General features: G+C 41.4%; 1 protein-coding gene across 1 annotated transcript in view; it reads right to left on the bottom strand.

Annotated features, from left to right (window-relative positions):
• Positions 1-27,478, bottom strand: part of SEMA5A (semaphorin 5A) — a 505,802-nt gene that overhangs the window by 116,818 nt on the left and 361,506 nt on the right. The window contains exon 12 of the mRNA XM_055246035.2: positions 1,492-1,699. Coding sequence (XP_055102010.1) covers positions 1,492-1,699 — 208 coding nt within the window. The remainder of the gene's footprint in view (positions 1-1,491; positions 1,700-27,478) is intronic.

The following is a 27,478-nucleotide window of genomic DNA, read 5'->3' as shown; positions in this document are numbered from 1 at the left end:
TGCAGTGAGCCGAGATCACACCACTGCACTCCAGCTTGGGTTACAGAGCAAGACTCCATTTCAAAAAAAAAAAAAAAAAAGCAACAACAGGTCTGTTCCATGAACCCTAGCTTCTAAGTTCCAAAGCCAGTGTCATTAGGCACCTTGTTTTGACAGAGAGTGGCCTGTGTAGGGTAGATGTCTGTGAGTGATATATCAAAAAGGACTATTTCTACTCCAAATCTGCAATTACACCCTGCTTTAGGAGTGGAATTAAACAAGATGCCTAAGAACATTTAAGATTCTGATTTCCCCAAGGGCGATCTTTTGTCAGAGATCAGAGTCTATATACAATTTCCCGGAGTAAAGTGCTGGTCAAGTGTGTGATGTATACAGTACTTTTTCATTTCCTAAGCACCTGGGCCAACATGTTTCCAAATTAAACTTTAAACACAACTGTGGTTGATCATGGATGTCCCACGGAAGATAAGACTGGCCTGAAGGTGAAGGAAGATGCAATGACACTTGGGTTTCCCTGTGGCTGGAGACCTCCCTCCCTACTCTCTCTGCAGGCTCAGTAGAGAAGCAGCACTCCAGGGGAGCTGGTGCCAAGGACAGTGGCAGGAGGGGGGTGTCCCGGAAAGTGGGTGCCACTGCAGCAACATCAACCACTCCTTCTTCTCAAGGGGTTATCAGCATAAGAGCTGTGGTCGAGAAGGACGTATACCTTATAATATTTTTTGTTATTTCTGTATTCAAATAAAATACAAGCTTGAGGCCAGGTGCGGTAGCTCAAGCCTGTAATCCCAGGACTTTGGGAGGCAGAGGTGGGCAGATCACTTGAGGTCAGGAGTTCAAGACCAGCCTGGCCAACATGGTGAAACCCTGTCTCTACTAAAAATACCAAAATTAGCCAGGCATGATGGCACACATCTGCATTCCCAGCTACTTGGGAGGCTGAGGCACGAGAATCACTTGAACTTGGCAGCCAGAGGTTGCAGTGAGCTGAGGTCTCACCCTTGTACTCCAGCCTGGGTGACAGAGTGAGACTGTGTCTCAAAATATATATATATATATATATATATATATATATACACACGTATATATACACATATATATACATATATATACACACATATATACGTATATATACATATATATGTGTATATATGTATATATATGTATAAGCTTGTGCCAGATTAACAGATTAATACAGTCATCAAATATCAGTATTACCACTGAGTGTTCTAAGGCACTGAATAATTTATTTTAACCCTGAAAACTGCTTACAGGTATTATAACGTGGCTCCTCCGCTGAGGAGAACTGGTGGGTTGTTCTCATCACAGTGAATCTATTTTCATGAAAGCTCTGTATCCTAGAGCACAGGACTCTCAGAGGCATGAAGGGTGGCTCTGAGGCCATTCAACTTCAGGGCATCTGAAGCCTCCCCGACTCTCTCTGGGCGGGCCCGTCACACACACCAGTGCATCCTGACCCTGGAGATGCCCTACCTGCGTGTGCGGTAGAACTGGCACCTCTTCAGGGGGATCTTGACCACGTGCTCCCGCAGGCCCACAAACAGGACGCTCTGGCTGTGCAGGATCTGCAGGCTCCTGATGGGCTCCCTCCGCCTCTCAGGGAAGAGCTCAATCTCTTCCAGCAAACAGCTGCTTGAGGTCTGATTCAGGGGCGCCCGCACTTTCTTAATGGTTCCATAATCTATGAAGGTCACAGGATGAAAAGGAAACAAGGTCAGAGGGTCTCACAGACCAATCCCTGGTTAAACAGAGTGTGCTGTGTATGCAGCCATGGATCTTCAGCCAGGAAAGCCATCTGAGCATCCTTCAAAAACAGTACACCTGGACCCCACTGCAGACCAGTTAGGTCAGCTGCACTGGATGTGGGTCCCAGGCAGCAGTATCTTTTAAAATGATGCTCTCATGTAGCAAGGGATGAGGACTAATCATCTCCGATTGGACCCTTCCAGTTCCAAGTCTAGGGATGGAGAGCTCAAAGTAGCAAGCTTTGTGCCATCCCATGGAGAACATCAGGAAAGAGAGGCCCTCAAGGGACGATCTTGGATTCTTAGTGACGGAGGTGCTGATTTTGGTGCCCAGCAGGGCAAGGAAAACGCAGTGTGATGGGCAGCTTCAAATATCCAGTACGACAGTGATGCCCCCTCCGCCTTCCTGCCCGGAGAAGTACACCCTCCTCCGTCTCCCTCCTTCCTCTGTCTGTATTAGCTCCTCCTTTCCTCCTAGTGCTTGCTCTTTGGGATGATTTTCTTGGGCTCAACTCCTCTAAACTTTCTTTCCTGTGCTTCTGAACATCCATTTCTGGCCTGATCCAAGCCCTCCCCACTCCAGGTTTCCTGCTCGCTGCGTGTTCCTGTGCACTTATTTATCTGCTTGACTGCTAGCACTGCTGGAGGGTGAGCGACCCCTGAGCCATGCAGCCTTCCCAGCTATGAGGGGCGCGGAGCAGGGTCTTCTCAACATGCCAGTGGGAGGGTGGCAGGGGCAGCATGGCCAGCACCTGTGTGTAGGGAGGACACACAGTTGAAACGAACATTGCTCTCCCAGGTACCCTGTGCTGCACCCCGCAACTCGTTGCTGACACCCTGCAAATCCCAGGCATGAAATCCAGCCTTCTGGAAGCCCCTTAGAGATCCAGTCAAGTACCTGGAATCATCCTGAAGGCCCTGACTGATTAAAACCTTCCATGATCCTGAGTTTCAAAACACCATCATTCCTATTTTGCAAACACAGAAAATGAGTTTAAGAAGTTATTCTAAAACCAGAAGTAGTCAAGAATATTTGACTTCAAGGCCTCCTATCAAGCAATTCATTGCAAAAGATCTTGGATAAAATACTCTACATTTTTTTCTCTCCATGAAAGCCTTAGAGATGGAAGCTATTTGTGTTTTAAAAAAAATACATATGCAGACATGTTTTAGCCTGAATTTACTTTGAAAGGCATATCTGAAACATCTCCAATGAGCATTTTCTGATTATGCACTGACTGAAAAATCATGTATACAGTATTGGCAAACAATTGCTTGCTTTCATTTTAAGCTAACTGGCTAAATATGTTACTTTTGAAAAAGGTCAAGCATACACTGAAGTATGCTATATGCGGGGAAGATTTTAAAATGATCTTGGAGGAAAGAGTATGTATTTGTGTTCATGTAAAAGGGTGAGGACAAAAGAGAGAGAGAACGAGAGAGGGAAGAGAAAGGGGCAGCTGTGGCGTAGAGAGGCAGGCATTTTAGCAAATTCACAGTTCACAGATGTAAGCATGTAAGAAAAAATTTATGTCTTAATTCTATAATTCAAATTAATTTTGACTTGGACATCACAGTTCATGAGCTTGTTGGAAAATTCAACCTCAATGATTCTTAGGTCTCTCTGCCTGGGGTAGAGCGAAGCATCAATAAACTTATACAGTACCAAGAAACTAACAGGAACAAGATGGGGGCTTCAGGAAAGGTGACTTCAGCACAAATGTGTCAGCCACAAGGCCCTGCAAGGAGGTTCCCATGAGGCACCAGCAGAGGGAGGTGTCAGCCTTCCTATGGAGCAGTGATGGGCACAGAGCCTGTGGCCGCCTTGGGACATCATTACACAAGGGGACATCATCTGAGCCACAGGTTAGGAGGGAGGCAGGGGCAGCAAGGCTCATGGGAGAGCTCATGTGAGAGACCCCTGGGTGAAACAGGAGCTTTCATAGAAGTTCAGGGGTGGGTGGCCTGCCTAGAGTCAGGAGCCAGCTGGAGCATCACTGTGCTGTGACCAGTGTCACACTAGTTGTTCACCAGCCTAGCGTGGCATGGGAACCCAAGTTTACAGAACTATTGCCTATCTGAGAATTTAACAAAGACTCATTGCTATTTATTATTTATTTTGTTGAAGGATTATGATTGAGAAACCTGCCCAAATTAACAACAGTCCAAATGTCAATATGCTCGTACGTATTTCAAATTCTTAAGTAATTGTGGAAAGAATCAAATTTTTAAAGATCTGTGATAATTTGACTTAAAAGAATGAACTACCTTTGATCATAAACTTTCACTGCATATTTCTGCGGAACTTGTATCTGATTTTCCAACTGGTGGGAACTAACAAAACTACAGGGCTTAGCATTTCAGAGCAAAGTGCTCAGCGTGGGCTTGCGTGCTGGTCCACAATGCATGACCTTGCATCCATCACTCCCTGGAGCATCTAGTCATGTGATGAATCCCCTCCACAGTTCCCCCTTCCCTCTGCATCAGCTTTAGCACACAGGGACCCTTCCTGTCTCCTTGAAGCTCTTCCTTCCCCTGCCTGTGCCCTGCCCTTGCTCTGAACTCCTGCATGCTCATATGTTTCGTCACAGTCTTCTCATCCCCTGTCCTCATTATTACCCTCAGGGCTGTCTTCAAAGCAGGGATCTGTCTTCAAAGCTGAATGTTGGCTCTCTATCTGCAACTCAACCTCTAGGGACCGGAGACACCAGAAACTTGACAGACCTCCCTGACTCTCCATGTGGCCTACCAGCATATCCTACCTCCTGTGACCTTGTCTAAGGGACAGCAGCACCATAATCCCAGTGCCGATGATGGGACCTCTCCTTCCCTGTTACCCACAGCTCACCTAGTTCTCAACCACCCACCCCTGCCATCCCTGCCACTCTTGCGGCTTCCTCTACACCTCTGTCACCCACATCTCACTGCATCTAGAGGCAGGCTCCAGGCATGCACATGGTGGCCCCATGCTCCTTCCTGCCTCCACCCTCGTCTGTGCCTCTCTGTGCTCTGGCAACGGCCACCAGGAAGCACTTGCAGCCCAAGAGCCTGTGATTGTGGCATACCCTGGACATGCAGCTCCTGTGCCTGAGGTGACAAATGACAATGTTATTTTCTTTCAGTGACAGAAAGACAGAGACGGCCCTATAGAAGAGACAACCCCAAAAACCCCATAGATTTCTATTTGACATGGGAGGACAATAGCAGGACCCTGGTGGATCTTGCAAAGCTATTTGTATTTGGTTGCTGTTTATACTTTAGAACATTTACCATGGTTTTAGTTAATAACTTACTTTTGTGATTTTTATACTTGATCTTAGGCTCCATAGGGACAAGAACTATGTCAGTTGTGTCATGTGATGTATGTGTAGTGGCTGCTATTAGGGCTAGTAGAGATTAGATGTTTCATGAATATATTCTGCTGAAAGACTGAACAAATGAGTGAGGGAAAGAAGTGTGGTCAGCTTGAAATGAGAATGTCATTATTACTCCCATATTTGCTAAAGAGTGCCAATTAATATTTTTCCCATTATGAGCTCTAGCAGGAGTTATGATATTAGTCCGTGTGAAGGTGAAACAACAAACATGAATTTCACCAATATGGAAAGATTTCAACCCAAGATGTCATAAACTAAATATGAATGAAGAATTGGTTTCATCCAAGAAAATATTAACTCTGAAAATTTCCCACAAGAAATAAAGCCATACAAAACTTCTATACTTCTGAAATTTAATACTCTAATCAAAGTTATTTGCATGAAAAAAAGTGCCAGAAAGATGTAAAATTTTCTTAATCATTCTTTAACATTCAGAGATCACCAAGTAGAAAAAAAAAATAGGCATTTCCTGTCCATTGCAGCTCCCCTTCCCAAGGAGAGAGGACAATGTGATGTGGAGCTGCAGAATCAGTGCTGACCAGAGGACGCTCAGAATGGGCATTGCTTCAGTGCAAACTCCCATAGTATTTGCCATTTGTGAAAATGTCCCCTACTCATTATGCTATGGACACAAATCTGAGTGTCATCTATTTATAGTTTCTCTCTCAAACAGAAAACTATAGATATTCATCATGAAGGGGACAGAGCTACTTCAAGACTTTAAATATCCATTAATGCTGATATAGTTATTATTCAAAAGACACAAATACTTGTAATTACATGAAAATATCATTAAATATTATACTTCACTATATATTTGTCTCATCTTAGTAGAAGAGTAGGGATGTCACATTCTAGGGTTACCAGAATAAATACAGGCTGCTAATTTCAATTTGAATTTCAGATAAACATGAATAATATTTTAGTATTAGTATGCGCTATTCAATATTATTGATTTATCTGAAATTCAAATTTAAGTGGGCAGCCTGTATTTATATTTGCTATATATGGCAGCCCTATTACATCACATCTCCTTCGATCATCTTGGCAAGCTAGTGAAGATATGTTGGATATATGTAGCAACATATTCCTACTTCATAGGTGAGGATATTGAGTTTTAGAGAACAGAACTGATACATATTTTCTATGAACTGGTTAGACATGAAATGCCTTTTCACTTCAATGTTGATGAATGAAATAAAGGATTATAACAGTGGACTCCACAGTGAACATTACTTATAAGGCTATTACTGAGGATACAGACTGAAACAGGGGAAGAGGTAGTTGTGCTTTGATTGCATTGTCCTTTTTTTCTATCCGCTCTTCTAGAAGTCACAGAACTTAACCAACTGGAGGGCAATGAAAAGAAAGTCAGTATTCTAATGAATGCTGAAGAAAGCTCAATATCATTTATCATCAGAGAAATGCAAATCAAAACCAAAATGAGACACCATCTCATGCCAGTCAGAATGATGATTATTAAAAAGTCCAGAAACAACAGATGCTGGTGAGGCTGTGGAGAAATAGGAATGCTTTTACACTGCTGGTGAAAATGTAAATTAGTTCAACCATTGTGGAAGACAGTATGACGATTCTTCAAGGATCTAGAACCAGAAATATCATTTGGCCCAGCAATCCCATTAATGGGTATATACTCAAAGGAATATAAATCATTCTACTATAAAGTCACACGCACACATATGTTTATTGCAGCACTATTTATAATAGCAAAGACATGGAACCAACCCAAATGCCCATCAATGATAGACTGGATAAAGAAAACATGGTACATACACACCATGGAATACTATGCAGCCATAAAAAGCAATAAGATCATGTCCTTTTCAGAGACATAGATGAAGCTGGAAGACATCATCCTCAGCAAACTAACACAGGAACAGAAAATCAAACACCACATGTTCTCACTCTTAAGTGAGAGTTGAACATTGAGAACACATGGACACAGAGAGGGGGACAACACACACCAGAGCCTGTTGGGGGAAGGGGAGTAAGGGGAAAGAACTTAGAAGACAGGTCAATAGGTGCAGCAAACTACCATGGCACACATATACCTACGTAACAAACCTGCACATTCTGCATATGTACCCTGTTTTGCTATTGTCGTTGTTAAGAAGAAATAAAGAAAAAAATGTCAGCATTCTCTTCCATTGGAGGACTTTGTCTGTCATCCATCTCAAGGACAAGCGGAGGCACATCTGTGTCAGAAGGCAATATGTTCTTCTGGCCTCAATGACCCCCTCCCTCCTTACATACAAGGTGGACTCGAGCATCCTTGGGCAAACAGTGAAGGACCTTCCTGCTCCCTTAAACCATCTGTTTAAAGAGAGTAACATGCAAAAAAAAGTTCACATAACTATAGATGAGTAGAAGTTATGTGTACACTTAAATGTTGGTATTTCTGAGAATAAGATAAAAGGATGATTTCCTAAAGAAACAAGGACCACGTAACATGCTGTCACCAGACCAGCTTTCGAACAAGCAAAGGGCTTCAGTGGCATGCCTGCCAATGAGAAGAAGAGAACCCTCCTCGGCACAGATCACTACATTGTAGGTCTAAACAATTCTTTATATATATATATATATATATATATATTTTTTTTTTTATTTTTTTTTATTTTTTTTTTTTTTGCTGGTAACCAATGCAGTCAAAGAAGACCAGGAGTAAATCTGATGGCAGGTATAAAATGCAGAGGTAAAACTGGATTACCGTAATGACAGAGATGGCCCCTTCAACCTCTACAATCAGAGTCATTAGGAAAATGACCAAAAGAAAAAGAAAAGGTCATAAATGAAAATAGTTTACAAAGGTAAAGTTTGCACATTGTCACACAAAACAGCAGTAAATTCCATTTGAAACATGACTACTGGGGAAGAAATATTTACACAATGCTTATCAAAAGACAGGAGTGTAACTTGAAAAGGACAAAAAGAAATTACCCCCAAAGAATTCCAGCCACAAGGAAAGACCCAGGAAACACAGAATCTTGTATTTCCAATCCTCATCCCACAGGAAAACGTGTTCATGTCCTGGAACAAATGAGTTACTAAGTACATTGTAGGAAGAATAACTGGAAAGAAAAATGTGTTTTTTTTTAAGTGTGGAATTTTTTTTTTTTTTAACAGGAGTTTGAATGAAATAGTGTTCTTAGAGCAGAATGTGGCAGTAAGTAAAGCTATGAGGACAAATTCCTAATGCATTTCATGGGAACACAGTGACCTGAACGTGGGACCTGGGGAAGCAGCAACAGTGATTAGGATCCCCACAAAAACCCTCAAGCACTGAGGTTTAGGAGGTAGGAACCGAAAGGGTTTATCTAGACCAGCACTGTCCAATGGCGATACATCAGAGTCCACAAAAGTAATTTAAATTTTTCTAGATGCCACATTTAAAATGGAAAAAAAGGAAACAGGTGAATAAACTTTAATTATATATTTTACTTAACCCAAGGTTTCCAAAAACATTATGTGATATATCATATGTAATCAATATAAAATATTTGGATTTTTTATACAAAGTGAAATCCAAGTGTATTTTATACTTATAGTCCACTTCAATTCATACTAACCACATTTCCGCTGGCCAGAGACACATTTCAGGAGTCTGTGGCTAACATACGGGACTGCCTGAGGATGTACAGGGGTGTCCTGGTACTGCTCTGGAGAGCCAGGTACCCCTATCTACACGCAAACAAGAGACAAGTTCAAACCCACAACATCATGAGTTTCAGTTTTCTGCATTTCACATATTGAACCTTGCCCTATTTTTTAAATATAGAGGTCCTTCTCTATAAGTGTATAAAAATCCCTACACCAGGCCAATTGCCTCCTCTTTCAAGTAAGATGATGGAAGTTCATCAAGGTGAAGTGGCAGCCCACAGCTACACAGCCAGTGAATGTGGCCATGAGAATGGAACCTGGTCTCTAAATCCTTACCTGGACGCCTGCTACCACTTGCTGGCACACAGCTCACAGGCAGTGGCAGATGCCCTGTGGGAGTGAATGCCATTATTGGTAGTTCATTTCAGAAACTTATTGACGGACAGAAAGCAATCACAACCATTAGAAAAGGTTATTTCTGTTTTTCATCTGTTTGCTTTGTAGAGTTTTCTATCTACCAAGAAGTCAAGCTAGTTCCTACTTTTCTTTGGAGTATAGCTTCTGTGTCTCTTTTATGAATAACCGTGACTGACCCCCCAAGCAGGAACACTGTGGCCAACATGATTTTCCATCATCCAGAGCCTGAATAATCCACATATTAAAGCCAGTGCAAATCACAGGGGAAATCAGATGTATTTATTCCTAAATTAAGCTAACAACGAAAAGCAAGCACAGGTATATAGCATGATGTTCAAACAAACGTGTGTATGTGTGTGTGGGTGTGTGTGTATAGTGTATATATATGTGTATATATGTATATATGTGTATATATATGTGTGTGTGTGTATATATACGTGTGTGTGTGTGTGTATATATATATACATACATCATCTTTTCTTCCTTAATGTGAGAAATTCAGTCGATTTCCTTAATCCAGCAAGATACATTCTTGGGGAGACTATGAGTGACCCTACTGATTTTGGTCATCTCTAAATTTGAAGCTTCTTTCATCATTATATTTTCCAAGTTAACCTTCAAACAGTCAAAGATATGATGGATGTTAAGGTTAGAAGGGACCTAAAACAATATTTTAAATTGTGCAGTTGAGAAAAGCAAGGTCCAGAAATGTTAACTGATTTCCAAAGGTCAGACTACTGGCCAGAGTTTAGGTCCTGTTCATACGGATCAAGAGCTGGTTTCTGAATTTTTGAAGGTATTTTCATTTCAAAAGTATAAAAAGAGAGATATGCAATCCCTTTAATGGTGCCTCAGTAATAGTATGGATTGTGAGTTCCTAAAACTCAGGTGAACTGATACAACGGCATATTACATAGTAGTTGTTATTCCAGGAAAAGATGCAGCCGTGATTTATAGACATGTGCTTATCTTATCATACCACTGACTACACAGAAAACTAGTGTCTAAGGGATGCCAAGCCCAGGGCAGATCTGACTTCTCTATCAGGCTTCAAGCTCCCATTTCTATAGCTCATGAAGCAAACAGAGAACGGACGATGAAAAAAAACCTTCTATTGCTGTTTCATTTTAAAAAAAAAGAATTTAGGCCAGGTGCGGTGGCTCACGCCTGTAATCCCAGCACTTTGGGAGGCCGAGGCGGGCGGATCACGAGGTCAGGAGATCGAGACCATGGTGAAACCCCGTCTCTACTAAAAATACAAAAAATTAGCCGGGCGTGGTGGCGGGCGCCTGTAGTCCCAGCTACTTGGAGAGGCTGAGCCAGGAGGATGGGTGAACCCGGGAGGCGGAGCTTGCAGTGAGCCGAGATCACGCCACTGCACTCCAGCCTGGGCGACAGAGCGAGACTCCGTCTCAAAAAAAAAGAATTTAGATGATAAAGGATTTGTTTAAACATTAAAATTGACAGTAAAAATAAGCCCCTTAAATCACTATTTGCTATATATAATGTAGACTCTCATGTGCATAATTCAGTTATCAGTGGTGAAAAATTAACCATGTTTTTGGCTCTGAGGGAAAATAGCTGCTTTTTTTTAACTTTCAATGTTCAAGTAGCTAACATGAATTTTATGGTTTGAACAAGATTCAGTTTTGCATCTTCAGAGTACTGGTCAATTTAAATGAACACAAATGTAACAATCTCTCATTTGTAAGGCAAATATGCCTTATACTAAGACAGAGTCTGTTATGAGCTGAACTGTGTCCACCCAAAAGTCATATGTTTAAGTCCTGGCCTTCAGGACCTCAGAATGTGACTGTATTTACAGATAGGCTCTCTAAAGTGATTTAAGGTAAAATGCAATCGTTAGTGTAGGCCCTCATCCGATATGAGTGTTGTCCTTATAAAAATAGAAGGTTAGGATACAGGCACAAAAGAAAGACCATGGAAGGACAAAGAGAGAAGGCGGCCATCTGTAAGCCAAGAGGAGAGGCCTCAGGAGAAACCAAACCTGCCCACAGCTTGATCTTGCACTTCCAGCCTCCAGGGCTGAGAAATAAATTTCTGTTGTTCAAGCTGATCAGTCTATGGTACTTTGTTATGGCCATCTCATCAATATTGTATTACATAACATATATTATTTATATAATACATATTTATAATATATTTATATAATATATATTATAATATAAATATTTATGTAATATATTATAATATATTTATATAATTTGTATAATAATAAATATATATAATATATATTTATGATCTATATATTTATGATATAAATATTTATATAATTTATAAATATATATAATATAAATATGTCAAGTAGGATATAGAAATAATAGATTTTAGCATCCAGATAAACTGTTCAGAGCAATTTAAAAACTAGATTATAAATTTTTTTTTGCTTTCCTCTAAAATATTGTGATTCAAATTCTAATATGGAAGCATTATAAATTATATATTATATTCAATCTTTTTAACCTTGTGCTATAACCTTGTACTCATATTATGAATAGCCTATTATTTGTAAATGTTTTCATTTATTTCACATAACTACCTTTATATGTAGTTCTGATCTAGAAAAGTGGCAGGGAATGACATAGGACGTGTAACATTTTGCAAAATTAATGCATTTCGATAAACATTATGTAATAATTCATATGGTTGGTGCTACTGCTCAAAACCTTTATGCTAACGCCTCTGGTGATCTTTGGGGGAAATTCAGAGAGAACTAAGTGAGCACTTAAGAATGAACTTTCAAGTACCTAAACAAAAGGTCTCTGATTATAATGAATTTCTTATTGAAGGATTTCTAGAATTTTAGCTCCATCAACATTTGAAAATTTTACGGAAATAAATCTTTAGAAGGAAGAAGGCAAAGTGAGAAACAAGGAGGGATGGAGAGAGGAGGGAAAGGAAACACAGTGAATCCAATATAACATTTACCATCACAATGAGTAAAAACTGTGCAATTGTCCATACTTGTGTAGGATTAGATAGCCTTCTATCATCATTAATGCATGAACAATGAAAAAATTTAATGCTTAAACAGTATTTACATGAAAGTCCCTGTGGCTCACGTGTATAATGGCTTAAATCCTGATACACCTGGGAACACTGAGCAATCAAAAAAGACTCAGAGAAGTTATTTTGTCTCAACAACAGCAGCCCAAAGCACTTCTAAAACAGAAGATAAACATATATTTTCTCTAAGGTGCAATAAAAAACTTAAAGGGTAGAATTGTAATATATCTGATATATATGTAAATTCTTATTTATATGAAAGGAAAAAAGTCATACCCACAAAGAAATGGAAAAGAATTGAGGAAAATGTGATACAAAAATAGATTATCGCAAAGCATTGGATGGTTAAATCTATTATCTGGATTCCATTCTCTTTTTACTAATTCTGTAACTTTTGTTACAGTTTAATGTATTTTTAAAATTATTCAGCCTACAGTGTGCTGAATCCAACAGAGAAATTAAACTTGTGAGGAAGACAAGTGGCACCCCTGACAATGGTCACTTGTGACAAGACCGGAGCTTCATGTGGACATGGAGGCCACTAACCTGGGAAGCTAAATTAGTTTATTTCCAGTTATGCATTTGGATTCTATTTGATTCTCTGCCACTATATCCAAGAGGCATTTCTAGTGTTTGGCTCATCGACCCAGAGTCACTGCAGAGTAAAAGAAAAGCTTTTGTATTTGTATGTGTTACTGTACCAAGCATTATCAGGGAGGTAATGATGAAATACTCGCTTCCACTCACTGGGCAGCTCGTCACCATGGCAACAGATCATTATATAGAGTTCATCAATTCAGCTGGTCATTATCCCAAAGCAGCAGACAGCTAATATGTTAAGGAAAGTTCTTTCTCTTAACTTGTAAATGAGCAACTGAATTAAATTGGTCTTGGCACTGGGAACTCAATATTACATTTATATAGAAAAGGAGAATTCAAAGAAGAAAAAAAGATCTTCTTGGCTAGTGTATGCTTGAAAAGGAGAATTTAATTCACTCAGTTATCAGATTCAACTAATGGCTTATTCTTTCCCTGAAAATGATAGTCAGTCAGTTTAAACTTTCCTGGTCATAAATTAAAAGCAAAATTTTAAAATCACAAAGTATTAATATTTTAAACCATATTCTCATAGCCTGACCCTCTGCATGTAAGTTCTGGAGACCCGGCACTAGGGGATGCAGCCTGCCTTGTTCACTGTGACCCTGTTGGTTTCCAGAACAAAGCCTGGCACATAGTAGGTGCTCAAGCACAGACATGTTCATTGTGTGGTCTCTGGGGCACAACAGCCCAGGTTAAACTCTAGGTTCCCACAATCACAGGCCATATGACCAAGTGCAGGTCACTAATATCTCTGTTGCCTTCTCCCCAGTGCCCAGCTCACAGGGTCGGCAGCCACTAAGTGAGTTTAACTGTATGTTTGTTTGGACGGTACCTGGCACACAGGACACATTGTACAAGAGTTTGCTGTTATTCTTTTCTGATTTATGTTTAGCTTGTAAATGCTAAGTCCTATTCAAGTTTTGGCTAAAATCAGCAAGATCCCTGCTCCACCACCACTCACTGTACATATGGCAGGAGGAGAAATGACATCTCTTTTACAGCTGCTTTGGGTGCCTTGCTGAACAAAACCTCAAAAGTTCCTTGCAGTACACTAAATCATAAGCCAGCGCTTATAGGAAATTTACCACTGCATTTCCTGTGAATAAAAACCATATTACTTTTAAAACAAGAGTGCAATTAATAGAGTCCTCTGGGTATCCTTTCTAAACTCTCATCTAACCCACAGCTTAAATATAACTCCAATCATTCTGTTAAGGAAGCAATTCAAGTTTCTAAAAGGAAATTACTTGCCTTAGATTTATTGTATCTATATTACAAAACAACCACCCAGTTGGTAAGGTTGGCAGCCCTTCTCTGACAGTCACCAGGCAGGCATCCAGAGTCTAAATTACCCTCTAGCCCCCAGTGGCGAAATTTATACCATGTCTGGTCCCATTAGTTGTCAATTCGGATGGTTGAGAAAAATCTACGCTAAGCACTTTTGCACTTTTGAAACATTAATTCCAAAGGAAAAAAGAGAGCCCTCTTACTCAGTGGAATAAGAAAATTATTTTGTCATTTTTCTCAGTGGCTACATTACACCAATTACGACTAGTGCCTGATGTTCTGAGCTGTTTGTTAGCTCGTTATGAGCTTTCTTTAGGCACTGTCTTACCCATTTCTATGGTTTCAAAGAAAACTTGAGGCTGCCATTACTGACCTAAACCTTCCTCTCTGGCTTCAAAGAAGGCTTTCCAACCAACTCTCAGGCGTACCACATGCAACTAGAACTCAGTATACTCAAAACTGGAAACTCAATGTCTCCCCTTTGTATCAAATCTCTCCATGCACCTGAAATCCTGAATCCACTGGCTAGGATGAAATAGTCAATATGACTATCCTACCGTTCAGCTTCATCTCCTATCTCTTCACCCACAACTGCAGCTCATTTCAATGTCTCCCCCTTTCCAGAACACCCCAGGACTTTCTAGAGCTGCATGCTTTGCATATTCTGTGCCCTCTCCACCAGGCAGCCATCTCCCCATCCCCCAAGAGCCAGCTCTCAGGCCTCTGCTCCGGGTAGAGTGGGAACCTTTCTCACCTCCGAGGCCAGCTCAGTACTTCCAAAGTCTGTGTGCTTATGGGAGGTATCCTTCCTTCAACTAAGATAGTGCATTAAGTCAAACCAAAGAATAAATGTCCATCTTTTATGGGACATAAGCTTTCCTTGGTGTGATGTGCTGAGCCTTATCCTTATTCATGACACCTTCATGCTCTCGGGATACAGTAGGCCATCAGTTGAGGCTTAGTGAATGAACATACAAGGATTTCACAATTCTAGAATCATGCCTCAGAAGTCAATCTTTAAGCTCAAGGTGGAAATATATCTTTCAATTTTCCTGGTTATTGCCAAGAAATAGCAGAATAACCATGTTAGAAAGTTCTATAGGTGTCCAGAGCACACAGGTCACTCCTAACTTTCTATGCACCCCTCTCACGGCCCACTCCACTGAAAGTTGCCCAAGCGATGAGAAGCTGAAGTGAGGTGGGCTGGGGCGGGGATCTGAAAAGGAAGGTGTGACAGGAGGAGAGCCCTAAGTACAGCAGAGTGGTTCCCAAGCTTTATGACTAGAGAAGCCACTCAGGGAGAAGGCTGAGATGGACCTTCCAGGTGCAGTTCCTGAGACCATGATTTGGGAGGTCTTCAGCGGGCCTGAGGACCATCGTCAATCATTAACAAACATTCTAGGTGACTCTAACTCAAAGGACCTAGGATTTGACCAACAACAAGGGGCTGTTTTTAGTCCATATCACCAGATGCCAACAGTGAGGTCAGTGATGAAGGAGCTTTGAGTCTTGACTATTCTTTAATTTCCAGAAGCCCTTATGTAAAGGGCTTAGCATGGTGCCAAGGTCAAGGGAAGCACTTTCTGTGTCTTCATCATTGTTACCATGTGGGTGAGGGGGAGGAGGATGCCATGGCCAAGGGCCTCCCTCCATCCCGGAAGCAATTCTTTCCATATATTAAAACTGCTGCAGGAAAAAAACCAATGGGCAGGGGTGCTACCTTCAACCTGTGAGTTACAGGGGCTGGATGTACACTGCTTCCAATTTAATGCATGATAAATAGTGTGATTCTTGCTTGACAGATGCAAAATCTGAGGCTCTCAGAGGCTACCTCATTTTCTGACAGCACCCAGCTTACAACAGGTGGAGGGAATACTTGACTGAAATGCCCCTGGAACAAAGGCTTAAATGTTCCTCCAGGCCATGTTGCTGTGGCTTGATCCTTTTCTAAGTACTTTATTCATATATTAATTTCATCCTTGTTCTAAAATCCTAGTGCATTAGCCATCACCCAAAGAGTTACATTTAACACACATTTGAGTCATTCTTTAATGACATCACAAGACTCAGGCCCCTCTGCCAAAACTGGAACCTCCTTAAAGTTAAGGATGAAGTATTTGAGTTACAAAAGATGAAAAAATCCTGGGGGTCTAATGTACAGCATGGAGATTATAGCTAACAGTGCTGTACTGTACAGTTGAAATTTGCAAAGAGAGTAGATTTTAAGTGTCTTTACCACAAGAAAAAAGCAAGCAAGCAGGAAGGAAAGAAAAAAGAAAAGGGTAACTGTGTGACATCCTAGGTATGTTAATTAGCTCGACTGTGGTGATGATTTCACAATGTGTTCACATATTGAATCAAGTTGCAGACCTCAAATATATGCACTTTGTCATTTTAAAAAACCCTTAATAACCACCTCTTAAGTTTCTCTTATATCTTGAATCTCACATAGTAAGTAATGTGTCCTCTCTCCATGCTTGTTTATTAGTCATAGAGTAAGACATATATAATGAGTTTGGCTTTGTTCAGATAGTTGGATGATAGCCACGGCATGTAAATGTGTCACACCCTTGTTTAGTACTTACTAACTGGACTTTCCGTCTAGGAGCAGAACTGTGTCATGTTCATGTGATGCAAAGGACACATTTGGCCAAGTTGGGCTTGCTCACCTGACATTCTTCTATTATTTTCCATCTGCTCTTGAACAAATAAAACCCTGGCATAGTCAGAGGCTCTCCCACTCTCCTCTCCCTTCTACACATAGAGCAGCTTTGGTGTGGCCTCTAGTCAGGACTGACTATTCCTTCAGCTGCTTCATGACAAGGAAGGGCCTCCAGGCTGCTCAGGTCTGTGATGGGCCAATCAAATGACACTGCCCTCGTGATAATTACCGACTCAGAACTACCAACTATTTGCCCTAGGACACAAATACTCATTAGTTCATTTGCTCATTAGGTAAATATTTATTGATAACTTATTTGGGTCATATTGTGGCTTAGCTGCTCTTGCTACAAAAATATCAACTTCCAAAGGTTTTCTCATGTTTGGACACTGGGCTTAATGTCCACTGATTTCCTTCATCTGAGGGAAAGTGTTACTTGCAGGGAATTATTTTCATTTGTCAGTGTTCTGTCTGGGAGGCGTGAACCACAGTGAATGGTGCATATGAATTCACAAGTCAGGAGTGAGAATGCCCCCCTTTTTCTAGCCTAAGTATGAACAAGGTCTGTGCATTCTGAGGGCTTTCAAAGGCTTCAGTGTCCTACCTTCCATGTCCAGCCTGGTAGGGTGGAGGAACCTTAGTTGTGCACATGAACATGGATGACTCATTTGCAAGAAATGTGGAATGAAAAATAAATGTGAAACTTTGATACCCAATACAATTCTTGACTTTTGTGAACTTATTTTGAAGTAGATACCCATGCATGTCACTAGTACTTTGTGCCATACTCCACTCCCCAATGTGTACATGTTATAGGAACCTACTCTTAGATGCATATATATTAACTCTACATTAAAAAATAAGAGACAGGGCATGCATATTGAAATAGGCTGAATGTTTGTGGCCCCCATCCCCAGATTTAGAGGTTGAAATCCTAACTCCCAATGTGGTGATATTTGGAGGTGGGGGGCTTTGGGAAGTGATTAGGTCATGAGGGTGGAGCCCTCATGAATGGAATTTGTGCCCTTATAAAATAGGTCTCAGAGCCCTGCCTTGTCTCTTTCCCCTGTGAGGACACAGGGAGAAGGTGGCTACTTTTAAACCAGAAAAGGGTCCTCATGAGAACCCAAGCACATTGGCATCCTGATTTCATGGCTTTTCATCCCCCAACACTATGAGAAATACATTTCTGTTGTTTCTAAACCACCCAGTCAACAGTAGTTTTTTATAGCGGCCAGGACTAAGACAAGTATATAATAAAGGAGACCCTTTCATTCACCAACAGTCCTACTGGGGAATTTCCAGCCATCCTTTGGGTGGTGCCCTGTACAGAGTTTGACATGAAGCCTACACCCTCCTCCTTCCTTGCCCCAAGATCTACATATTGGTTGGGTCAAGAGAGCTGAGAGAAGAAGGGGCTCCATATGGGAGAAGGGTTGGAATTCCTCTGCTATCCTCCTGAAAGAAACAGAAAAAGTGAAAGAAAAGGGGTGAGAGTGAAAAACTAGAATGATGGCAAAAAGATACCTATACCTCCATCAGTCCTTCCTTGTGAACACAGGTCCTCCCATAATGTTTTTAATTCACACAATCCTGTCCTTTTTTTCTTTTAGAACACAATCTGGGGAAGGGGTTGAGTTGGTGTTTGACAGTGAGAGAAATTCACTCACCCTGAATATCAACAGGATCTGGTGAGCATGAGCCCAGGGATTGGTAACAGAAATGATGGGGAGGGCTGTGGACTTCCTAGGCAGGAAATTGAGAGTCTGAAATATGAAAGCAAACAGCAAACATCTGGAGGGCAGGAAAGGCCCAGCTGGCATTTGAGGGGCAGGAGTGACAAGTTTTCTTCAACGTCAATTTGGAGAAAAATTGTTTTAAACGGGGACTCACGGTTGAGATGACAAGCTGAAAGATTCAGTCACTAAACATGCTCCACACTAATGATGCAGAGTCCAGGGCCCCCAGCTCTCCAGCTTCCATTGACTTTCCAGTGAGACTCCCCAAATCTTTTCATGGGTCCAGATTTATTTATGATCTATGAGGAATCCCAGGCAGCAGGAAAATCATGAGTCTTAAACAATTCGTTGCTTTCCCTAACTGGGATGTAGATGGCTGAGAGGGGGCCGGGTCCCAACACTAGATATATGTCCTCCAACTAAACACACGGGATGTGGAAAGGGTTCCAGTCAGACAGCAAGAGTCAGAAGACCTGGAGGATGAGAGGTCAGTGCCTGGAGATGGGGCGAGAGGGAGCGGGCACCAACTTACAGGGCACAGAAACGGCTCTAATTCTGAGATGGGGAAATGTCCTACGACACAGGACAAAGCTCAGACACCAGAGGAAAGAACTGATCACTTGAGAAGATGTCAAAGGCCAGGTCACTCAAACTGGGTGAAAGGTCAGAGCTGGGCGGGGCGCGGTGGCTCACGCTTGTAATCCCAGCACTTTGGGAGGCCGAGGCGGGCGGATCACGAGGTCAGGAGATCGAGACAATCCTGGCTAACACGGTGAAACCCCGTCTCTACTAAAAATAAATTAAAAAAAATAGCCGGGCGTGGTTGCGGGCGCGGTTGCGGGCGCCTGTAGTCCCAGCTACTCGGAGAGGCTGAGGCAGGAGAATGGCGTGAACCCCGGGAGGCGGAGCTTGCAGTGAGCCGCGATTGCGCCACTGCACTCCAGCCTGGGCGACCAGTGAGACTCCGTCTCAAAAAAAAAAAAAAAAAGAAAGGTCAGAGCTGAGCCAGGACAAAGATGAGGTAGCATTGAGCCTGGGCCCCCGAGCCCCTGGCATGCCTGACTCAAGGCTGGAAAATTCCAGAATCTGGGGAACTAGAAGTGCAGGTTAAGTGTTAGAGGGTCCCAAAGACAAGCTGCCAGGTGAATCACCACAGGTCAGCAACTCCATAAAGCCCCAGACAACTGGCTATTATCCAATCCATGCAGAGAGAAATGAATGCTGCCTAGAGATATTAAAAATGCCAACACTGTGTAATCAATATGATTTCTAATTGAAGGAAAATTATAGTTTAACTCAAAGAGCAGCAGTTCCTTATGAAGACTGCCATTTAAAGACAATTTACCAAGGGCAAATCAAGGCGTTTGTGGTTGAAACTATTTTTTTCACTATGAATCAGTGTTCTTCTGCTAAGGACAGGGTCATATTTCTAAAACTAATCAAATGATCATATCATTGAAGGCCTAAATGAAGTTTCTACCCTGACAATTAATCTTGGCAATCAGTTCAATACTAAAAATAATAATTTTTTTAACTAAAATCTCTGAATCATACTTGGGCATTCAAACAATTAATTACTAAATTTTTATCATTGTCACAAATACATGAAAATTGAAGCCTACGGAAAACTCTAAGCTGTTCTGGGGGTGTAGAAATCAAATTCTACCTGGCATAACTGAAGATCACTTTAAAGGATTTTTTACTAATTTCAGACAGTAACGCTCAATATTTTAGTTACACATGAGAACAATTCTTAACACATATCTTCTGGTTACAAGAAAGAAATCTTCAGTTTCTTGAGCAAATTTTCCTTTCCTTTCTCTCTATTTTAACTCCTCAAAGAAACATGCTATGTATTTAACAAGACTCATTATACTCAGTTGAAACACAGTGGTTATAGGTAGCAAGAAATGCCCTTCTAAACAATGCTTTAATTTCAAAATGGTTTAAAACTTTCAATCATAGCTGTGCTTTCACAGCCTTCAAAATCCAGAATCTGGTGATAAGTGTTCTCTTGGACAGAAACTTATTAAACGTGTGTTGATTGCTCTTAAATGGGAAAAAAAATCAAAAGCTCTTTACTGCTGTTTTCACATTGTTTCTGTTTTGGGATTAGTCAAAATAATGAAATGGCACTGGTAAAGATCTGAAGAAAGGATGAATGCACACAGGGACAGATGGCTCACTGCTTTCCAATAACTCATTCATTCAGCATTTATTTTGCACTTACTATAGTCAGACAATTCCAAACAGGGAAAGTTGTTTTCTTCACACTGGTTTTTTTTTTTTTTTTGGTGTAGAAGAATCACTGGCTACATAATTATAATTTCAGATATTCTCAACTTTAGGAGCATCTTTAGTCCATTCGGGGTGCTATAACAAAATACCATAGATTGGGGGGGGTTATCAACAACAAAGATTTATATCTCATAGTTCTAAAGCCTGGGAAGTCCAAGATCAGGGTGCCTGCAGATTTGATGTCTGGTCACAGCCAGTTCCTCACAGATGGCACCTTCCTTCTGTGTCTCACATGGTGGAAGAGGTGAGGGATCTCTTTGGGATCTCTTCTCTTGGGCATTAATCCCATTCATGAGAAATCCATCCTCATGACCTAATCACCTCCTAAAGGCTCCACCTCCAGATACCCTCACATTGGGGATTAGGTTTCAACTTATTTTCAATCTGGAGGGACACAAGCATTGGGTCCATTGCAAGAGCGCTGGTTAATGACAGACTCCTTTGATTCTTCAAACACATTGCATGTCCTCAGCTTCTCCAAGGAAATGTTGATCTGATGAGTAAGACAGGATCGTGTAGGAACAGCATTGCCCTAGGGACACAGCTCAAAACATCATTCCTTTCTTAATATTATGAAAACATAACATTATGAAACTCCGTAGCATCCTTTGGTAACAATTCTGTTTAAACACCAGAAAATACCATACTTAAGAAACGTAGTGTTGGACTTCTCTAGGTTTCAAAAAGGAAAGAGAGATGAAAATATTATAAACCAATAAATAATGGAGCAGATTTTTAGGCTGTGTTTTGAAACAACCAAAATAAAAGTAATTCTGATGTTGACATCTCTGCAAGTGACAAATACTGTTTTTCCCATACCTGGGACAAGTATGCAGTTAGACTTGGGCATTGTCAATAATTGCACCACTGTAAATTATAGCTTACTGCAGACCTTCTGGTGGAAGGAAATGTTCTAAGTGTTAATTTGCTGGGAGATTTGAGACGAGTTTGTTTCCGCTAATGACTTCCAGGCGGGAACTGTAATATTGACAGTTCCACCTTACTTCCTACTCCCAACCCTCTCTTACTCCTGGATATGTGAAATATCTTCCTTCTGTTCCTTAAGGTATCTTGGTGTCCTCATCTTCTCTGCAAAGGCTTTTTTGAAAAGATGTGGTGAGGTACCTTTCCTTCCAGTCACTCTGCTTTGTAAAAACTCCTGGAGGAAAGTTCGTCTGTAACACCATTGTTACTACTATTTTATCACGCACTGGAGGATGCACCCATTCCTTCCATGTCCTTCAGAATGTACTGCTGTCTGTTTTAGAATTACAGAGGTCAAGGCCTAAATGTGCTTAGTAATGGCTGGTCATCATTGCCAGGCAGGGGCCATCTATACAAGTTAATAAGGATGACAGGATGTGCTTGGATCCAGAATAAAAACATCAGACACTCAAAGCCAAGGCAGAAAAAAAATCCTGCAAGGAGTTTGACTTCTATGATTAGCTGTGCTTCCACTTTGCACCAGTAAATACAGCCCAAGCAACCTCACTCCTTCAGAAAGTCTCTGCTACCGTGTCCTTCATGTTAGACTACATCATAATAGGAAGCTTTACTCCGCAGACTTTTGAAGGCATAAGAGACGACAGCTCTGTGGTGATCTGAGCTTGGAGTCAGAGAGGTCTCCCTGAGCAAAGATTCCATTTGTTAACACATCACAGCAGAATCAAATTATTCCACATTTTACGGTACTAAGAAGTATTTTGTTTTCCAATTTCACAGCTTAGAAAATGACTATGGTGGGCCAGAAGACAGCAATTTTATATATTATTCTAATACTCAGCAGCAAGTGGGGGTGTGGTAGAGTTCTAAAATTCTGCTCCCTGCATCCCCAAAGGAATTGCAAAGGTCATCCAGATCCTGTGTGTTTGTTGAGATGGAGCCGAGCTTTGTAACCAGGCTGGAGTGCAATGGTGCAGTCTTGGGTCACTGCAACTCCATCTCCCAGGTTCAAGTGATTCTCCTGCCTCAGCTTCCTGAGTAGCTGGGATTAAAGGCACACGCCCCCACACCCGGCTAATTTTTTTTATTTTTAGTGGAGACAGGGTTTCACCCTGTTTGCCAGGCTGGTCTTCAACTCCTGACCTCATGAGCCACCTGCCTCGGCCTCCTAAGTGCTGGGATTACAGGCATGAGCCACAGCGCCCAGCCAGATAAGCTCTCTTTTGAGACATGCCAGCATTCTGTATGGATAATAGTTAAAAAGTGTTGGTAATGATTGTAAACTATGTTTCACCACAACAAATGATATGGATGAAGATGGAGGAGCCATTTAATTGAAAGCCTTTCATCAACTAGAAAAGTCCTTTGTAAAAACACTTGCAGATTCATCATCAAATTAGCAGTCAAGTGGGTCTTCTCATAACTGAATTTTCCAGGATAAGTATCTGTTAAAAATTCCTAAGCCTGTGTCTACATATGTACTCCAGTAACTCGTGTTCTACGTTAGACATGTCTCGTGAAGCTTTCATGTAGTAAATGGTTTGAATGTCCCTCTGTAGAAGTAGAGATTAGACTTAGCAAAAATGAGAAAACCTGGGGCACTGAATCAAGATTATGAAAAATCCCTGTAGTTATAATACTATCATCTCAAAAAGAAACAATACTACCCGAACTGGGTTTTTGTATAAGCAAGAGGACAGCAGGTTTGGGAACAGGAATCTACTGTGCTTCATCTCCTAGCCACTGCCATTAAACCTGAAGGAGTTATATCAAAAATTTGTATCAGGCAGGATCTGCATGAAAAAAGGTAAAGAAAAACAATTTTATTTACTTATGTATTTTTTGTCCCCAGACCACAATCTTTACTACTGAGGGCAACTTTCAATCAATACTAATCATGGGAAACCTGAGAGGAAAGTCACCTGCCTCAGGTGGGTCCAAAGCAAAGCAAGAAGTAGAGGAAGCAGGAGGCGAAGAAGAAAACAGGAAAATTGTCTGCTCCATGAAGATGAAGTTCGTTGCATCCTATTTAGAACATATTGGGAAATTTACTAATTCATAGCTTATAACTTCATATTATTTTGTGGCTGGGACACCAGGCATCAGCTACTAAAAATAGTCAGAAAACATGTTTAAAAGCAAAACACATTAAAATACAAGAACTAATGCTCCCATGTTTAATCAAACAAAACAATTAGTTGTTGTTATAGCATTTTAAGTGGTTTGGCATATACTAAATTATATTCAACAGTATATTTTCATTTTAATTGGGCCTAACACCAACTCATACCAAAGAACTAATTGTGTTCATGGAGTTCAGGATACTGAACAGCGTCAGGGAGCAGGAGAAGGCCAGGCTACTCTTTAAATTTGACTGTGAGAGCAGATGCAGTGTGGCAAAGTCCACACAGGTATATTAGTAACCTAGGGCTGCTGCAGTAAAGTACCACATTCTGATGGGCTTAAAGCAGCGGAAATGTATTTGCTTATAGTTCTGGATGCCGGAAGTCTGAAATCAAGGTATCATGAGAGCCATATTTCCTTAAGTGTATGGGTGGAATTCTTGTCTCATCCTAGTTTCTGAGGGCAGCTGTCCATTCTGGATGTTCCTTGGCTTGCATTTGTGCACTCCAATCTCTGCCCATGTATCACATGGCATTCTCCTGGTTTGCCTCCTTTCCCATCTGACAAGCACACCAGTCATATTGGATTAAGGGTCCACTGTACTCCAGTATGACTTCATCTGGACTTTACTAATTACATGCACATGCTCAAAGGCCCTATTTCCAAAGAAGGTCAAATAGGGTACTGAAGGGTTAGGAATTTCAACATACCTTCTTCAGGAACACAGTTTAACTCACACCACCAGGTAATTGAGTTGCTATTACTTGCTGCAATTATTCCCTCAATAAATGAAAAATTCATTAAATGTTATCAAATAAGCACTCAAATTATATAATGTACCCCCTTCAGTTGATGGGAGCCCCTTACATAATGAAGCACACGTAATGCAAGTCCAGACTTGGTTTGGATTTATAATTTCCGGTGAGAAGGACAGAATTTGGAGTGAATGTAAAAAAAAAAAAAAAATTCCAACATGATAGTTTTTCGCAAGTTAATACTTGTTCCTGACACTTAGATAGTTGCAAATTGCTTAGAAACATTGAGTGAGATAATTCTCAGCAGTGATGGCAGCCGTAAATGTATTAACTTAATTTTTGGTACCCAGAAGGGTATCCTTGGGGTCTCTAAAGTCTTACGTATGTTGGACAAAGGGAATGTCAAGGTCTGTTCCCCATTCAGCCTTGCCTTACTTTTTTTAGATAGGGACCCGAAAGCCTTGAAAATTAGGTGCTAGAAAAAAAAATTTGCAGGGAGAAAAGAAAGTTAGAAACAGAATTTTAGCATTTGTTGAGCTAGTTGGCCACTGTCACTCTTGCAGAAGAAACTTCTAGAGTACATAGAACATTCTTTGTCTTTTCTACAAGTTCATTTGGAAAGTCATATTGATCTCCTGACTTTAAAAATGATTCGTAGCAAGCAACCATAAAAAGGCACTCTTCTGTACTTAAAATGAGTTTGGAAGGGAAGAGCAGGAACAGGGGAGGTCCCTGGTTACATTTCCTCCCCGGTGCTCAGGACAAAGCTAAGTGAAGGTGACAGGCATGAGTATCGGGCCCCCAGGTATATCAGGGCATCACCTCTTTTTTCTCTGAGGCTATTCTGACCCCTGCCCCCACCCCTTGTGCACCTCAGAACCTCCCCCACTTGGGGACCCCTCTTTCTTACTCCCTCATTCTTCCTCCTCAGTGAGATGATGCCCATTGGCAGTGGTAAACTTTTAAAAGCCAGATTCATAGGATCTAATCTGTACTGAAAACAGTCAAAATTGCATGTGCCAAAACCCCAAAGTCCTTACAGGTAGAATTCCATCTTTACCTGGTATTAATACCCTTCAAAAGCACTAAATAAACAGCATGGATTTCAGGTGTTGCCCTTAGAAACTATTCTGTTGTTGTTTTTCTCACTTCTCCAGTGGCTGGTTTTTCTCAATTGGCAGCCCCCCGGCACCCCACCAAACAAACACACACAGTCACACCTCCTTCCCCAGCTCACACCCTCTCTTGGTTGCCTTTGGTGCTTTATTTTGGGGCCTAACTCAGCCCCTCAGCCAACTCCTCTCCTTCCCCTTAGCCTCTCAGCTCAGGTTCTAGGTCTGCATCTCTCGGAAGATTGGGGATGGGATTTATAGAAACACGCTCCTCTGAGGTCCAGAAGGGATGCGACAGTGAGCATGTGGAGATGGAGAGGGGGGACTGGAAACATTTACAGATGCGTTTCCCCGTGATAGGTGCAAAACTGTCTGCTGACACCCACAGGTAAAGTGCCCTTGCCAACCCCTCATGGTCCTCCATTCTGCTGTCTCCCCCAACCCCCTGCCCCACCTCACCCCCAGCCTCAGAGTCTCTCATCTATTAGGAAGTTCTCTAGATGGGTATCCATTTCCTGACCTCTGTCCCCTCCTCAATTTGCCCCAATCTATCTCCACCCCAACTTTCCATGAAAAACAGCACAACTGCCAACTTTAATGGACCTGTTTCTCTCCTCACATTGCACGTTTCTTCTTACCACGGAAAGCCCTGCCTCCCCCATCCCATCTTCCTGTTTCATTTTTTCCTATTTAACATTTAATGTAGCTGCTTGTTTTATTGCTTCTGCCCCCCACCAAAAAAAAAAAAACGCTTCCTGAGGACAGGATGTCTGTCTGTCTTGTCCATTGCTGAACCCTCTCCAGTGAATTTTGGCACAAAAACTCCGGTGTCTTCTTTTCAGGAAAGGCCACCATAAGTATCAACTGTCCAAACCAAAAACATCAGGAGTAATTCTTAATTGCACCCATTTTCCCACTCCTCCAAAACACCTGCTGCATCTGTCAGCTTCTCTTCAAGAAATTAACCAAGAGCAGCATTTCTCAAGCTGATAGGTGTTCCATTATCACTCCTACAAGAGGACTTCTCACATGTTTTTCTTGATTGTCCCCTCACCCGTGAAATTTTACTACAGATATTCTGTACTGTATATTTGCTTGTATAGTGCATATCTATTTGAACAAAAATCAGATTTTTTGTCCCCCTAAGAACTAATGTTTGCTTCATTGAGGGTGACATCTGCCTATCTTCTGGCTGAGCCTGCCATGCTCACCTCCTCCTAGACCACCTTGATGACTTCAATAGCTTTGACCCCAGCCTACTCTTCCTTACTCAGTTACAATGCAATGACATCTAGAATGCCTGCTTATTTTTATACAATGGCGGATCCTGTAGCAATACAGTACTGTTAGTTTAGAAAGAAATTGTACCCCAAATTTTACCCTCCTTCTACCCTTTTTGTTATCCTCTGATTCATTCTCCAGGATGTATAGATAGTAATCTTTGAAAACATGCATCATATCATGTAACTTCTTTTCTTTACAGAACTTTCAGTAATTATTATGCTTAGATTAAAATCTGAATTTTTAAACATAGCTAGAAGGCACATATTAGCTATCCCTGCCTGCATCTGGAGCCCAGAACTCTACAGGGTTGAATAAACTCCAGGCATTGTTGGATCCCTTACTGTGGTTGCCTAGAAATCAGAGGGAAGGATTCAAGGATTCGGTGCTAATACATTACCGGGGGTGCAATCCCAGGGCTGTGTGGTGAGGGAAAGGAATATGGAGCAGGAAAGAGCAGGAAGTGATGCTACATG

Source organism: Symphalangus syndactylus, chromosome 16 (assembly GCF_028878055.3).
Source record: "Symphalangus syndactylus isolate Jambi chromosome 16, NHGRI_mSymSyn1-v2.1_pri, whole genome shotgun sequence".
NCBI classification, from domain to species: domain Eukaryota; kingdom Metazoa; phylum Chordata; class Mammalia; order Primates; family Hylobatidae; genus Symphalangus; species Symphalangus syndactylus.
The sequence above is the reverse complement of the archived record's forward strand: the minus strand, read 5'-3'. Positions and strand labels throughout refer to the sequence as shown.